At 43.0% G+C, this 15,038-nt stretch overlaps 2 protein-coding genes across 3 annotated transcripts; both read left to right on the forward strand.

Moving 5' to 3' along the window:
* Positions 1 to 1,139: 1,139 nt before the first annotated feature.
* Positions 1,140 to 10,617, forward strand: LOC124065768 (galectin-related protein-like). Of its 2 annotated transcripts, none has more exons than XM_046401488.1 (5): positions 1,140 to 1,747; positions 2,257 to 2,349; positions 2,438 to 2,526; positions 3,119 to 3,305; positions 5,664 to 10,617. In XM_046401488.1, exons 1-5 carry the CDS (start codon positions 1,715 to 1,717, stop codon positions 5,805 to 5,807), a joined length of 546 nt encoding a protein of 181 aa, XP_046257444.1. In that variant the 5' UTR covers positions 1,140 to 1,714; the 3' UTR covers positions 5,808 to 10,617. The 2 variants fall into 2 exon arrangements, with proteins under 2 accessions (XP_046257444.1, XP_046257445.1); XM_046401489.1 differs by having other exon boundaries at positions 1,508 to 1,747; positions 2,266 to 2,349.
* Positions 10,618 to 11,337: 720 nt separating this feature from the next.
* On the forward strand, positions 11,338 to 14,655 carry LOC124066087 (zinc finger protein 436-like). The gene is made up of 4 exons (XM_046402184.1): positions 11,338 to 11,869; positions 12,217 to 12,313; positions 12,412 to 12,536; positions 13,030 to 14,655. The coding sequence occupies exons 1-4, from the start codon at positions 11,677 to 11,679 to the stop codon at positions 14,226 to 14,228; spliced, it is 1,614 nt and encodes a 537-aa protein (XP_046258140.1). The 5' UTR covers positions 11,338 to 11,676; the 3' UTR covers positions 14,229 to 14,655.
* The last annotated feature ends 383 nt before the right edge of the window (positions 14,656 to 15,038 follow it).

A 15,038-nucleotide genomic window follows, 5' to 3' on the forward strand; every position in this document is an offset into this window, starting at 1 on the left:
GTAAAACGTTCCCACCCTGCCCTCCCTGACGTGTCCCTGACTCCTTCTCTCATCAAGGCGAGAGAAGATTGACAAATGAACAAATGCTGTGGGAATCATTTTCAAAACATGGACTGAGCTCGTGGTGTTAGTTCCCAGATAAACCACAAGGTGGAAGCACAAAACAAGAAACTCATCACTGCCTAATAGAAAAGACAGCATGAGGACTCCAGTCGATGATGGTCAGAGGACAGTAACTCATTTACTCGAGCACTGAACACACTATGAGCATCCACCACAGCTGATTATATCCTTCAGCTCAGACTGAACTGTACAAAAACAAGCCGAAACAACTGAACGTGTTGCTCGTATAAAGCACACAGGTGACAGTCAACCTGCCTGTTAACCATAAACAACCACATCAGTTCACCTGAAACCAGTCAGAGCAAAATAACTCTTGAGTGAGATTTGACGGATAGATAAACACCACAGGTGGGCCCAGTAAGGTCATGAGAGATCCTGACCAGGTGTGGAAGAAGAGTGGAAGCTGTTACACATGCAGGGGAGTTGACGCCATGTGAATGTTTATGCATTTAGAATGTGATGGTATTTAAGTCCCTGTAGGTGTAATGGACATGCGTCCCATTACTTTTGTCTATAAAGTGTAACACACGCTGTTTAAACGGGCTTTACAGGCTCAGAACAGCTTGTTGTCTCACTACACCATAATACTAGAACTTGACTGTGTTATGATTACATTTGGTGGTGTGTGGTTTCCTGTGGTAGCACAGAAATTTGGCTTATTTATATATTCTTTTTTCCAGCATGTAGGGGAGGAGGGTAGTTTGAGTAGATCTGAATATTGGGAGGGATGTGCCCAACCATTATGAATTATAATTACTGCCTCGGCTAATGCAAAGACACGGAAAAGACATGATCATGTTGATTCAGCTTGTACTGCCCGTAGATGTCCACAGGGGGGCAGGGTGGATCCGTAAAACTAAAACACACACAGTCAAGAGTGGGAGGAGGAAGGGAGGGAGGAAGGGAGGGAGGGCAGGTGGACGTTTGCATGCACAGGAATGGACAGAGTGGGAGAAAGGCAGAAAAGGGAGGGATTTTTTCCTCTAAGAGTCAATGACACAATGTGAATCTAAACTCCATTCACTGAAAAGCAATTAATGCGCCAGGCTCACAGCGGGTCTATTTTTAGCTCGCTGTGGCCTCAGAGGCCTACATTATTGTTTGATCATTCAAAAGTATTGAACGCACACACTTTGGCCAATTAGGGCAGACCCCACTGTGTGTGTCAGATTAAAACTGAGCAGGTCTGGCGCTCACACACTCGCCAGCTATTCAGTCTAACTTATTTACTGGATTGTTGATCCAGTCTGGAAATAAAAGGCCCAAAGAGCGCGTTGCCTAATTGGGTGAAGGGCTGAGGAAAATCTGTCTGATTAGCCTTCTCCAACAGACGGGGATTAAGCTTTTAGTCTGTAATTATTATAAAGCATACGTCAGCAGATATCCACCCATTTCAGACAGACGGCGGAGCGGAGGGATGTCCTGCTAGGTGGCTGCGCTGTCTGTCAGGCCCGCTCAGACGTGGAGACCCTGGAACAGGAGCAGGAACAGGAATATCCTCCTGAGTCAGTGCCACGACGCTGACACACCACAGTCCCCGGCAGGGCTGCCTCTGCTCCGATAATAAGCATCCTATGCTATTCTGCTCAAGATGGCGGTGCAGGCAGCGGAAAAGGACGGAATAGTGAGTATTTTGGAGCTTCCAGGGAAGCGGGGCGGGGGTTCAGTGTGTTGCTATTTATTTTCTGTGCCTATCGGGTTGTGGATTTGTTTTAAGCGCAGCGTTGTGTCGATTATCCGGCGCTTATTGTAAATGCGGAGCTCCGTGCGCGGCGCATTCAGCGCGCAAGGCGACTCCTCTTTCATCTGCGGCCGGGGAGGAAATCCAATCTGCTCTTTGTGAAATGTATCGGCGGTGTGTGCTCACCAGGGCCGCTCAGCCGGCGCAATGAATGTGCGCATTTACATCCCAGGTGCAATTTCTTAATGTCACATGGCTCACGACAGCAGATAACAACATGACAGGTCCGCTGCCCCCTCGTCATTGTCAGCCGCATGCAAGGCCACACTGTGTGTATTTAAACAGGCCCGCAGCCTCATGCTGGGTGTCTAACCTCAGCCAGGCCACTTTTTATCCTACCTGACAGAGCGAAGGGCTAAATGACCGTTTGCGTCCTGTGTCTTTTGTCACTGGTGTTAAAGAATGTGGAAGATGACCACCTGAACGACTCACTGGGGAACCCCGGCCTCATCTCACCTGACAAGGAGGATTTGTCGCGTCTTCTGGTATGAAAGATGCCTTCGCGGTCTTTGAATTACCCTTACTGTTGCTCGCTCCGGGCTGTGCTTATTAAATTCAATGTACTTTGCATAGACGGTGCCGTTCAGCGGGCGCATCCGGGGCGGCATGCGGCCAGGGAAGAAGATCATTGTGATGGGCATTGTCGACCTGGAGCCAGAAAGGTAAGATAACACTGAGGCTCTCACACCTTATCTGGAGCTTAGCTTTATCACACCGCAGATCAATCCGTCTTATGTCATGCACATGCAGGCTGGGAGATTTTTGATATGAGCTTTTTGTTCTTGGGCCAGTCAGACCTGCACAGCCACTCCAGGACACAGTGAGTAATGCATGGGCAGCCGGGGAGAATGGTAGCTTCTTAAGTATGCAGAGACAGGGCGTTCCCTAACCAGCAGGGAGGGAAAAAAGAGGGGAAAGAGAAAAAAGAAGACCCAGCGGAGCAGACTTGTTTGGGTGTGTCCATACCGTACATGGAAACTTGTGTCAAACTTGGTTGAAAGACTCCCCATGACCTCATCGTGTTCAGTGGCTGCTGCTGGCGCAGTTTCCAAGCCAAAGTTCATGTGAATGTCCCAGCTGACCAGACTGCTCCAGGGCTCGAAACACACACAACCGTTTTCTGTTGTTGCAACTTCGTTTCTGTGATCAAGTCTACACACTCGCACAGAGACGCCTGTGTGTAAAGGAGCACTATGACTTATCCCAGATTTGCCTGTTTGACTTGTCAATCCTCTGCTTCCGTCCCCCCTGCAGCTTTGACGTGAGTCTGACCTGCGGCCGTGACTCGGAGAAGGAGGAGCCCCCGTATGACGTGGCCCTGAAACTCACCGCCCGCTTCACTGACCGCCAGTTTCTGCGCTGCGCCCGTGTCTCTGGGAAATGGGTAGGGGAGGAGGCGTCCACTGCCTACTTTCCCTTCATCCCCGATCAGCCTTTTAGGGTAAAGATCCTTTTTTTCTTTGTATTCAGGATGAACTCACATGGTGGATGATTCAGGTTGAGGGTCTCTGTTGGTTTTTAATGAGGAACATGAGTGGTGATTGGCTGCTATTTACCTATCAGAATTTGTTGTGGGAGGAATATTGTGTGAGATGGGATGCAGTATGCAAATTGCTGGATATCAGACCTGATTATTGGCCATATTTTCTAAAACATTTGTAGATAAAATGATAATTGTTCAGTCCCCATAAACCTGACAGATTAATCAATAATGGAAAAACCCCATCTCAGTTTTACAAGTTAGTAAGTGTGTTTGGTGGGGGTGGCGGGATGCTTCAGGATTACAAGCTGTCAGTTGTTAATGTCCTTTGCAGTACAGAATTGAGAGACAAACATGAGATGTTTTCCGCACTACATCATATCCGCCTGCTGTGAACACCAGCTGTATGGTGTTGTGGTCTGTCAGCTGCATTAGAGGCAGCATCAGCTGTTTATGAGTTGGATGGAGTCGGAGGGTCAAGCAGCAGCAGCAGCACATACGCAAGATGAGTAATTCTCATAAGACCTGAGGACTCGTTGGCTTTGTAATCATATTCCGCTCTAATAATTCTAAATGTGCACATGAATAACACACATATGGCGTTCGACTAAAAATATACTCCGATGAGTTTCTATCCAAACGAGAAGCAACCAGCGTTTAACAAGAGAAGAGTTCTCTTAGACTGCTCATCATCAAAAGAAGAAACTTCAGTCCTCGGTATCTTTAAAGGATTATCAATGAACTGAAACTACTGAAGACACAACAACCACCACGTTTGGCTTATTTTTAGAGGTGATCCCTGCGTCTGCTTATGTAACATCAGCTTCCTGATAAAGTGCCATTGTTTGTGGTTGCAGCGTGACCGAGCGGGTCAGGACAGTCGTGACTCTGTCAAAAGCTGAGGGCCGTCATGCAGATTGCTTCCAACAAACATGTGGACAAGACACATGATGTGCTGCGGTTTGAGAGCAGCACAGCTGCTTTGGGTTCATGGAGACAATCTGCCTCGTGAAGCGGGATCACACCTACAAGTTTCTTTTCTTTGGTCCAGACTACAGAGACTTTCACACGGTGGAATTTTTGCATGTGGCTTGCTGAGGTGTGCAGCTAACTAGTGAGTCGGAGCTTTGCAGGCAAAAGTGACGAGGACTCACTTTTAGCTTATTTGTCAGACAGCATTTTGGTACACGTTAAAAGATGTAAGAAACCACAGTGGATATTAAGCATTCATCCACATAGTTACACATCAGCAGATCAAATGTGAGCACCTTCCTCACCGGACCCATAAAACTTTGTGTTTGTCCATCATTTCCCGTGTTTAGTCAAAGCTGCACTAATCTATATATTTATATTGGCAATGAAATGGCGACATGTGAGCTCCTCTCAGCTGTAGAGAGACGGAGCTTTTCAGCCACAGCAGGCAGCAAACAAACTGTGAAAACTTAACTGTACACCACCTGCTCAGCCCCAAGCCGCTGGCAGCTATTGAACCTAGTGGAACATGTAGCAGCTTAAGAGCTGGATATTTTTCCTCAGGAGGCGGTGGAGACCTAAAACTGAGCTGAAAAGAGAGTGAATGTTGGATTTACACACGAGTGGCCAGAAACACAATGAATGCTGATGTTGCTCTGTGTGTTTGCTAACACATTTGCCCTGTCAGCTTCATTAGGTGATGATATGCAAACATGTTGTGGTTACAGATTGTTGGCGTTGACCCCCGTTGGACCCCAAAAAATCAATTAGTTCAGGTTGAATATTCATTGATTATTTTAGGTGATGTCTTTTTTTTTTTCCAAACTGCAGGTTTCTTTTCTCTCCAAATGATAAAAACTAACGTAAAACAAGTGGGGATAGAAAACAGCTAATTACAGATGCTTTCATTATTGCCATTGAGTAGCCTTTTCTATGTAATTTTGTATTCATATAAAAATTCTCCAGGTAAGTAAAAATGTTTTCTGCTTCCACTTTCTTAAAGATCTGATGCTTTTCTTTGTGGCGTTTTATTATACTAAATGAAGAGTCTTTGGTTTTGGACTATCGGTTGGACAAAAGATTTGAGAGCATTTTTCACATTTCACATTTAACCATGAAAATAACTGACAGATTAATGAACAAAGAAGATAGTCAATAATTTCAGCCCCATAAGAAAGCAAATACCAAGAAGCATATCTCCCAAAGTGTGTAAAATATTCCCCAATGCACCTCCAAGTCTTTGCTTCTATATGAAATTTTTAATGTTCTTTGCTGATTTGTGTCATTCGATCTTCTTTTGTCCTCCCTCTGGTCCTTCTCTCCGTCTTCTGTCTTCCCTCCCTGCAGATTGAGATCCACTGCGAGCACCAGAGGTTCCGGATATTCGTGGACGGACACCAGCTCTTTGACTTTTACCACAAAGTAAAATCTTTGCCCTCCATCGACACAGTACGGATACAAGGAGACCTACAGATCACCAAGCTCGGTTAACTTCCTGCTCTGCCGGCGCTGCAAGTCGCGTGCGAAGCAAGGACTCGATCACAGATGACCACACATATGCGCTTGTTCCGTCATCATCCATAACCCATCATGCAGCACTGCGGCAGCGTAGGAACTGGAAAAAGGCTCCGGTGGTGACGAGTTCAAGTTCTTCTGCTACATCTCATTCTCTTCTCTCCATTCCTTTCTGTTTAACTGGGATCTGGTATGATGGTGCATTCAGGTTGAATGTGTTTGCTCCATTTTCAGGTTTTTTTCTCTTCGTAGCCCCACTTAATGTATGTCAGATCAGGGATCTCACGGCTTATTAATAGCACATTCATTTTTCATGTAGGAACCTTTAGGGATGCGGAGGTGGAGGCAGGTGTGGCGTACCTCCAAGGACGGAAAAATAACTGATGTTATTGAGCCTGGTAACTCAGGAAAAAGGAATATCTGGCACTAATTGCTTATGGATAAACCTCACCAGATTTGGCAACTGATTTTTAATTCAGCATATAAAAATCTGTAATCACTTTGGATGAACTGGAAAATGTAGTGACAAATATGTTGTTACGTCTTGCAGACACGTGATTTGCTTCATATCGCATAAAACTGGTTTGGAGGAAAATGTTTGACGCTTTCAGATTTGAGTTGACTCAGCCCAGCAGGGTGCGTATTTATTGTCGCAGTTATCGTCGAAAACTTAATCTTCTGACTGCAACAGAGCGCAGCGTTACACCCCATTTTCTCTGTGGTGATGTATCTCCACCTCCTCCCTTGGGTTTATCCCAGTTGTCACGGCAACCCGCTGCAGTCTCATCGACCTAAATACCCAAAAACAAGGATTGTATCATGACAAGATGTATTGGAAAGAGTCCCATCCTGTGCGCTGCCACCACTGCAGCTCATTTTCCTGAAGATAGGAAGTCCTGTGTGGTGGACAGGAAGTGCAGGCTGTTTACTGCGGCCAAATGCTTCTAAATGAGTCTGAACGTATGACTCAGCTCTCTGCTGTCATGCTGTCACACAACAAATTTTCTCATGCGAACCTCATCGGAATTGTACACTAAACCAATATGCAACTTATTCTCATAAAAACAACACTTGCTTCAGTACATATTTAGAATAAAACTGTGCTGTCAAAAGCGCGCAGGCGTTGGCTGAACTAGACTCAACACTAGAAAACCTTCAGTCACATTCGGAAGCAGAAAAAGATCCTGATGCTGTTTTGAATGTATGGTGTTCATGTTTCTATAGTAGCATAGACGATATAGTGATGCACAGAGTTATTACTTCATGTCACTGATATGTTTTGTTTTTTTGTTTGTTTGGTGGTACGGCTGGTGCTGATATAGTCCTGCAGTATGACTCGTGTGTTTTGCCGTTTCCTGAGTCGTTCCACATGAGATTATACAGCGGTCACATCCTTGTTTAATGCAGAAGTCTTTTTAGAAGTCTAACAAATACTGTTGTGTCTTCAGTGCATCACATGGTTTTGTCCCTAGCTGTTTCGCTCTACATGTCACTCTACAGGAAGCTATGATAATTACACAGTAATAATAGAGGTTACCTTCAAAGTAAAACCCGCAGTATTAAGAGTATTATGTCTCGAGTTGTTCTGTTTACACCTCATATGGTATCGGTTGAATGCATGCAGTAGAACTGGGTAAGAACTTCACAGCTTAGACTTCTGGTTGCCACTTTCCACTGTGTAAGATGCAAGTTCATCAGTTAATTATTGCTAATTTAGCTCATAGATCAGTTTTAAGCCGTTAATGACAACAACGTTTGGGTCAGCTCTGCAGTTTTAAGTGTTAATAAACCGGATGAAGTCTAAGTGGTTTCCTGACACGATTTCCAAATGTTGTTCCCATTCATGTTTATGATTATATAATCTGTAAAACATCAGTAATGTATAAATTGACCACCCATGAGCGGTGACTTATTATCAAGTTAGATGACAGTCAAACCAAGTTGGAGAAGCTTTAAATGCAGTTGTTGGTCGATCTTCTCACAAGGATGCACAGAACTCCCATTGAGATTCTGGCATTTTTACACTCGATCTTAAGCTGAGGAAAGTCTCCCGTCGCCTTTTGCTGCTGTGATTTTTGGAGTAAGCCATGACATCTGTGTGTTGCACTGACTTCACTGCAGGCCACTCTGTAATTGATGCTCACACTAATGTGGCTTCCTTTAGATTTCCGAACAAAAAGGAAAACCTCCTTCTTTGTCATCTTATTGCTGTCTGTGCACAGTGGGCTGCAGCAGTGTGCAGCACTGACCCAAACACAGAGAGGCTGCCTTCCACACATGCATGCACTGAGTATTTATTAGCTCCTTTCACGTAGCAATAAGGCCGCTGCTCTGGAGCAGGACTTGTTTTCTCCTGATCGGTCAGTTCCTCGTTTTCGCTTGGCGAGTGCCGGGTTATTTCGGACACAAACAGGAAACGAGTACAGTTTGGTATGAAAGGGCAGCGAAGTGTAGTTTGAAAGGCTGTGAGCCGTGCAATGCGTCTTTAGCCCAGTGTTACGACAGAACACGTGTACAAACGGTGTTTAATTGTGTTGACAGGGTGTGTTTGTGTGTTGGATGCTGTTTCTGTGCTCTTTCTGTCAGTGACCCTGCACTGCAGTTTCACTGTAATGACATGTTAGTATATACCATGTGAAGAATATGATCTGAACTCGGCTGTGTGTGTCACGGAAAGTAGTCGTGTGTTGAAATGTGCTGCAGGTTCACGATTTGGCTCCTCAGGTGACGCACGCTGAGCCGAGCTGCTGTTACTGGGAATTACGGGGGAAGGGAGATGAACAGTTCAAGATTTCCTGAATTAAAGGGCTCAAACTCGGGAGCATTTTGTGCGTGTGTGTGAGAAAGAGAGAGTGTGTGTGTGTTGCTCAACATAGCACAGTTTAATTCTGCATCAGCAAGCTGCTGGCGGGACTCTTGTGGGTTTTCAGCTGTGTGCGCGGTGTGTTTGAGGTTTTCTGCACAGTCGGATGTGGTGCAGGCACATGATGAGGTGATGGTACTTAAGCTTACTAATTTGGTACTGTTGCACTTTAACAAAATGTGTTGTGTCCACTTCACGGTGCTCACAACTCTATTAACAGTTTAAAACAGTTTGAGTATGCGTGCTCAGAAAACCTCGACGTGTGTGTTTCTTCCTCCCCAGTTTGTGATCTCCTAATGATCCCGCATCTTTCTGATCCCGAGAGAAGATCAGTTTTTGATTGTTCTTCAACCTTTTTAAAAAGCAACTGAAAAACTGAATGTCATCCTCTTCCTGATTGTAATCTGATGATTGAAAAAAAAAAAAAAAAAATACTGGTGGAAATACTGTTCATATTCACCTCTGCTATTAAGGCTCCACTTTTTGCGTAAATAGACCGCCTGTTCTCAAGTTAAAAGTGCAGGGCGTCTGATGTAAGAGGAACAGATTACTTGACCCTGGTCTGTATGGAAACCCTGCTTGTGGTCTTCAGATGTACATATTTATGAACGTGGTTTCATGGGCTTCGTCTTGACATGAAGAGCACCAAGCTGAGTTACAAGCAGAAAGCATTTTGTTGTGCATGTAAACTAGTACCTGGCATCTTGTATACATAACATAGAGGTATTAAATTGCCAGTTTTTTTTTTGCTTCAGTCAAGCATGCTTTCTGTTTTCATTTTTTGTTTTTCATCTACTTTATCAGGTGTGTTTCAAGGGCAGATTCCCCTCCTTGTAGTTTTATTTTCCTTTGATGTGTTTTCCCTTTGTAGCCTCCACTTTACTACTAACCAAATTATAATCTTTAAACACTAGGATGCACAAAGCAAGAATCTGGACTAAAGTACCCCCCCCCCCCCCCCCCCCCCACACACACACACACACACACACACACACCCCAACCCCCCCATGACGTTTAACAAGCAGAACAACACAGCGACTTTCTGAAGTGCTAAAACCTACATGACTTTTGTAAGAACGTTACATTTCATCGTGATGAAAATGAGTAGAAGTAGGCTGATCTGTTGCTAACGTATCGTGTGGTTGTACGATCATCGTTATCATTTCTATTTATTACAGTGTAACCAGCAGGGTTGTGTGTGGTAACGTCATACTTACTGTATTGGTAACGTACTATTTTATGCTGTTTATATGAAGGTATCTTGAAAAGGTTTTTTTTTATACATATATAATGATAAACGTGATCTTTTGGTTCTCAGTTCTCTGACGTGTATAAATATGACATATTGTACTTTCCTGTATGACGTGAGGAAATGCGTGAGACGAATGTTGTATCAAAGATTCTTTTGTTTTAACTGCAAAACAAGGTCATCCATCGTTTTGACAAGTGTGAGGACCACCAGGGTGTTGGCTGTTGGGACTGCTGACTGTCACTGACTGTCAGTGGTGATGACTTTGAGCCTCTGGAAGTCTTCTGTGTCATCGCGCATCACATTGGCCCCCTCTGTTGGCTGTTTGAGCATCGTTCTGTGGCGAACAGGAAACAGAAGCGCTTCCAGTTACGACATGTTGCAAATGCCCAAAATATCCCGAGATGACCCTGATTTTGTGTCTCATTGAGAATGTGCACTGGACCAGTGTTTAGATTAAGGCAGTGCATTCTACCATTGTGTTAGACCTCTCCAAATGATCTCCTCTTTTCTCCGTATGCTTTTGTAAAAACAGCTACTTTGCAAACCAATAAACTTCTCATCTTGGAAATCTTCTTGTGCTCCGACACTCAACAGATAGCTTCATTGCTGTTAAAGATGTGTATTAGTTTTTAATGCAGGAAACACTAAATAAATTAATTTCCCCACTCATATTTTGTTTATTTCTATATTTAGAGGTAACATAAATAAATGATTCTTAGACTATAAAATGTTGCATCTTCAGTGAAGTTTTGCACAGCTTTGTTTTATAGACTGTGTTGTGTTCAAGACCACACTTGGGTTTGTGCAATTAAGCATTTTATTAAGAGCACCAGTCCTAATTCAAATTATGAGTAATCGAGTATATTATGAACACTTAGCTGTATTCTGATTAACTTTGTCTTTTTGAGGCACGTTACACTACTTGCAAGAAATAGTAAAAACAAAAATTACAAACCTCATTAAAGTGACTTCAATGCAATCATAAATACTGTCCTGCTTTAATTATACACTTGTAAAGCCTCTGCCACTCTTTCCACAATAATTATTAAATTCAATGAAGCTAAGTATTTGTTGTTTTTTTTTAAGCGTACATAAATGTTTAAGTTGTGGAGAGCAGTGACACACCAAAAATTATACATTTTTATAGTAGCGGAAGAGGGGGAGGAGGAGAAAGGGGCAGTTGGTGATGGTTGTGGTGGTGGACATTTTTAAGCTTAGTGTGAATACTTCTGAAGGGGTTTAAAACTGTTTCAGGATTTACACGCTTCTTCCGATGGACATGAACGCAGCACAGAATTTCTTCTTCGTGCTTCACCTCAGTCGCTCCACATTCCTGCACGGAGAAGCTTCCCCAGAGGTGAACGGTTCCCTGCCGGGCTGCCTTAGCCCAAATCAGAGGGGACGTCACGCCCACGTCACTGCTCCTTCGAGCGCGTTATAGTGGCAGAGAAACACCGGAAATTGAGAAACTATATGGGACATAAGGTTATATGAGGGGACCTAGATTAATCTAGTGATTTTAATAATTGCATTGCTTACAGTAGAGAAAAAAAAGCATACTCCGGTACAGTAGGTGGCGGTATGCAGCTTCAATGTTACTGTTTGCAATCCGCCATTAGCGTAAAAGACAAAGAAGAAAAAGAAGAAGACACGGAAGCAGAAGAAGAATAAGAAAAAGAAGAAGAAGAAGAGGGAAAACTTTGGGAAACGTGTGATCGTAATAAGGAAAAATGTCTTGTTGTGTCATCGGATGTAGGAATAGACCTGGAAAATCACAGGACCTTCATTTTTATAGAATACCGTCACCGAAGACGCCGTTTGACGCCAAACGCAGACGTTTATGGTTGCAAGCTATTAAAAGGACGGACTGGGGTGATGAGATCAGCCCGAATTGGCGTCTCTGCAGTGCTCATTTCATATCGGGTAAGGTTTTCTTCATTCTTTATCACACACTACGCAAAATAAAAAATACAAGACAGAATAATTAAAGATAAATAAATCTGCAACAACCCCATAGAGCTAGCCTTCTCAGTAGGCTACTCCGCTGACCAACGTTAGCGACATTAGCTTGTGAGCACAAGTAGCATGTAAACAAACCAAATTGCTTAGAGAGTTTACTTATAATATTACGCAGTTTTTGTGCAAATGTTTGATTGTATGAATGGGACATGTCGTGCTGTTATAATGCATTTTCTTCACACTAACTTTGGAGCTTCGGGACTACATGATATCACTGACGTTACAACGTAATGACTGATGCTGTCTTACAGGGAAGCCGTCCATGGATCCAAATAACCCAGACTTTGTTCCCTCATTGTTCACGTACTGGCAGATTGAGGTTATGAAAGCCCCACAAGAAATGGCCAGGTAGCCCTCTCGCCTAATTTGCCATCATTCTACCTTTACCAAACGCTGGTAGTAAACCCTACCTAATGTTTCTTGCTCGTTATTTGTTCTGGTTAAAGGTTCTATAGGATGAGAAATAGAGCGATCATCAAGTCCTCTCCGGATGACACACCGAGCTCTCTCCAAGCAGCTCCGGGGTCCTGCACTGTGCAGCCAACAGCAGACTCTCGGCAGCCTTGTACTAGTAAGAGTTTCTCATGTGCTTGTCAGCCCAGGGTTTAGTGATAATGTGGTGTTTAGCTCTATGCATGCAATTTGTTGCTTGCAATAGTTGTCAAAATAGTTAGAGATTGCATTATTGTCCAGTAATCTGTTTAAAGCTATCTTGTTTGATAGTAGTTCATGTTTGTTAAGTCATTGCAGTTTTATAGATATTCTTATTTATATATGTACTCTTATTTGGCAAATCTAAATGTAATGCCCAGTAGATTTTGTGGTTGCAATTGAACCTTATCAGAAATGTTTATTTATGTTTTGAGTTGCATAAAGAGAATTAATATCTGATATACCGCTCACAAATATTCTATAATATTATTATATAATATCCATTATCTGCCGAAAGGTACTAAATTCTCAGCTGCTAAATGCAACATTTCTCCTACTTTGTCTGTTTTCAGTGCATAAAGGTTTCAAGTTTCCACAGCAAGTTGACAGCAGGTTTTCTCTCTGTCTTTTAGATACCCAGCTGGTCTCTAAGGAGGTCGTCCCTTCATTGCAGCCACGTGAAATTAAGATAGAACAGATTCCAGTTCTGCAGGAAACAAAAGTCCAAGAGCACCCGCAGATCAAGGAGGAGCAGGAGGATCAGAGTATTAGTCCACACATGGAGGCTGATGCATCTAACAACATTGAAGTCAGATCTTTTAAATCAGAACCAGACATGGAGGCTGATACCTCCATCAGTGCTGAAGTCAGACCCAAATCAGAACCAACCACTGACTATGAGCTTCTTCCATCTTCTGCTGCTGTAACTGAGAATGTCAATGAAAGTGTAGGTGACAAATTGATTGAAAGTGATGGTTCATCATCGCCCCTACAGAGTTATAGCATTGAGGTCTATGTGGATCTGGAACAACCTCCGAGGGAAGAAAAATCTTGCCGTTTTTGTGGTAAAAGGTTCAAGAGGGACTCTCATCTTATAAGACATGTGAGCAAGAGTCACAAAGGCAACAAAGCCTTTAAATGCCTTAAGTGCAACAAGGAGTTTGAACAAAGACACCAGCTAGTCCTGCATGTAAGGATTCACACAGGTGAAAAGCCCTTCAGTTGTGATTTCTGTGGTAAAATGTTCTCTCAGAACTCGAGTCGTATTGTTCACATGAGGTTGCATACTGGGGAAAAACCATATCTTTGTAAAAAATGTGGGAAAAGTTTTCCCTCAAGCAAACATTTCAAATTTTGCAAAGTCCAGGACGAGTCCAAAGTCACACCAGAAAAAGGGAGCATAGATGAGAATCACAAAGACGAGAAGGCCTTTAAATGCTTTGAATGCAACAAGCAGTTCAAACAAAAGCACCATCTTGTCCTGCATATGAGAGTTCACACGGGCGAAAAACCTTTCAAATGTGATTTCTGTGGAAAAACATTCACTCAGAACTCTAGTCGTATTGTTCACATGAGGCAGCACACGGGAGAGAAACCATATTATTGTAATAAATGTGGCAAGAGGTTTGCCGTTCGCTATCATCTGAAATACTGCACAGGGCGACGAAATAAAAGTGCAAAAAAGTCATTTCGTTGTGCAGCTTGTGGAAAGAAATTCCACACAGATTCAGACCTGAAGGTGCACATGGAGGTTCACGAGTCCTGGAAGCGACACATCAGCGAGAAACTGCAAGAACAGGACTTAGAAGAGGAAAAACCTGAAGTGGTATGAGACAACATCGGAGTCTGTGTGACAGCAGATGCTTTTCACTAAACAATGTGCAGCCAGTGTTTAGGAATGCTCTGTTTGAGAAGCAATATATTTGTAAATTTGTTGAAGCTTTGCTGAATAAGAAACTATTCAGCAGCTTTTGTGGATCTAATTAAATTATTTGGATTTTTTTTTTAATTTATGGTGTAGAAACACATAATCTGTCCCTAATGATCTCACTGTAGTTACATGTAATCAAGATCGTTTCTTGAAAAGTTATATGTGAACCTGATGTATTTTCTCCTCACAGAAAAGCAAAATGATTGTTGTTATGATGTTTGGACATGATTTATGCTTGGATAACAACTTCAGACCTCTTGTTCAACATGAACAAGTCGATGTTTGAGACGTGTACGTAGTGCAAGTAATAAATTTGGAAAGAAACCAAGCGGCCTTCTCATTATGGTCAATTCAGAGTCCAAAACGTGTTGTGAGTGTGTTATGCTGTGGAAACTGTCAGACATTGTAGTGATTTTTTACAACTTTTTGCTGTTTGAAAACAATGTAATCATCTTTTTAGGTGTTTATTAATGAAACTATGGCAGTCTGCCTTGAACATTGACGTAAATAATCTGGCAACTGTAGTTTATGAAAGTTTAGAGCTGCTGGTTGTTTAGACGTTTTCCTTGATACAGTCGGTCTGGGATGAGTCTGGCTGTATTTCTTTTGTGTTGTGGATGCGTGATTTTGCAGAGGTGATCGTGGCTGCCAGGTGATGCATCCCCTGTTGATTCAGCTTACTGTACTGACCCCATATTCACACTGTTGAGT

Source organism: Scatophagus argus, chromosome 10, assembly GCF_020382885.2.
Source record: "Scatophagus argus isolate fScaArg1 chromosome 10, fScaArg1.pri, whole genome shotgun sequence".
In the NCBI taxonomy this organism is placed as follows: Eukaryota; Metazoa; Chordata; class Actinopteri; family Scatophagidae; genus Scatophagus; species Scatophagus argus.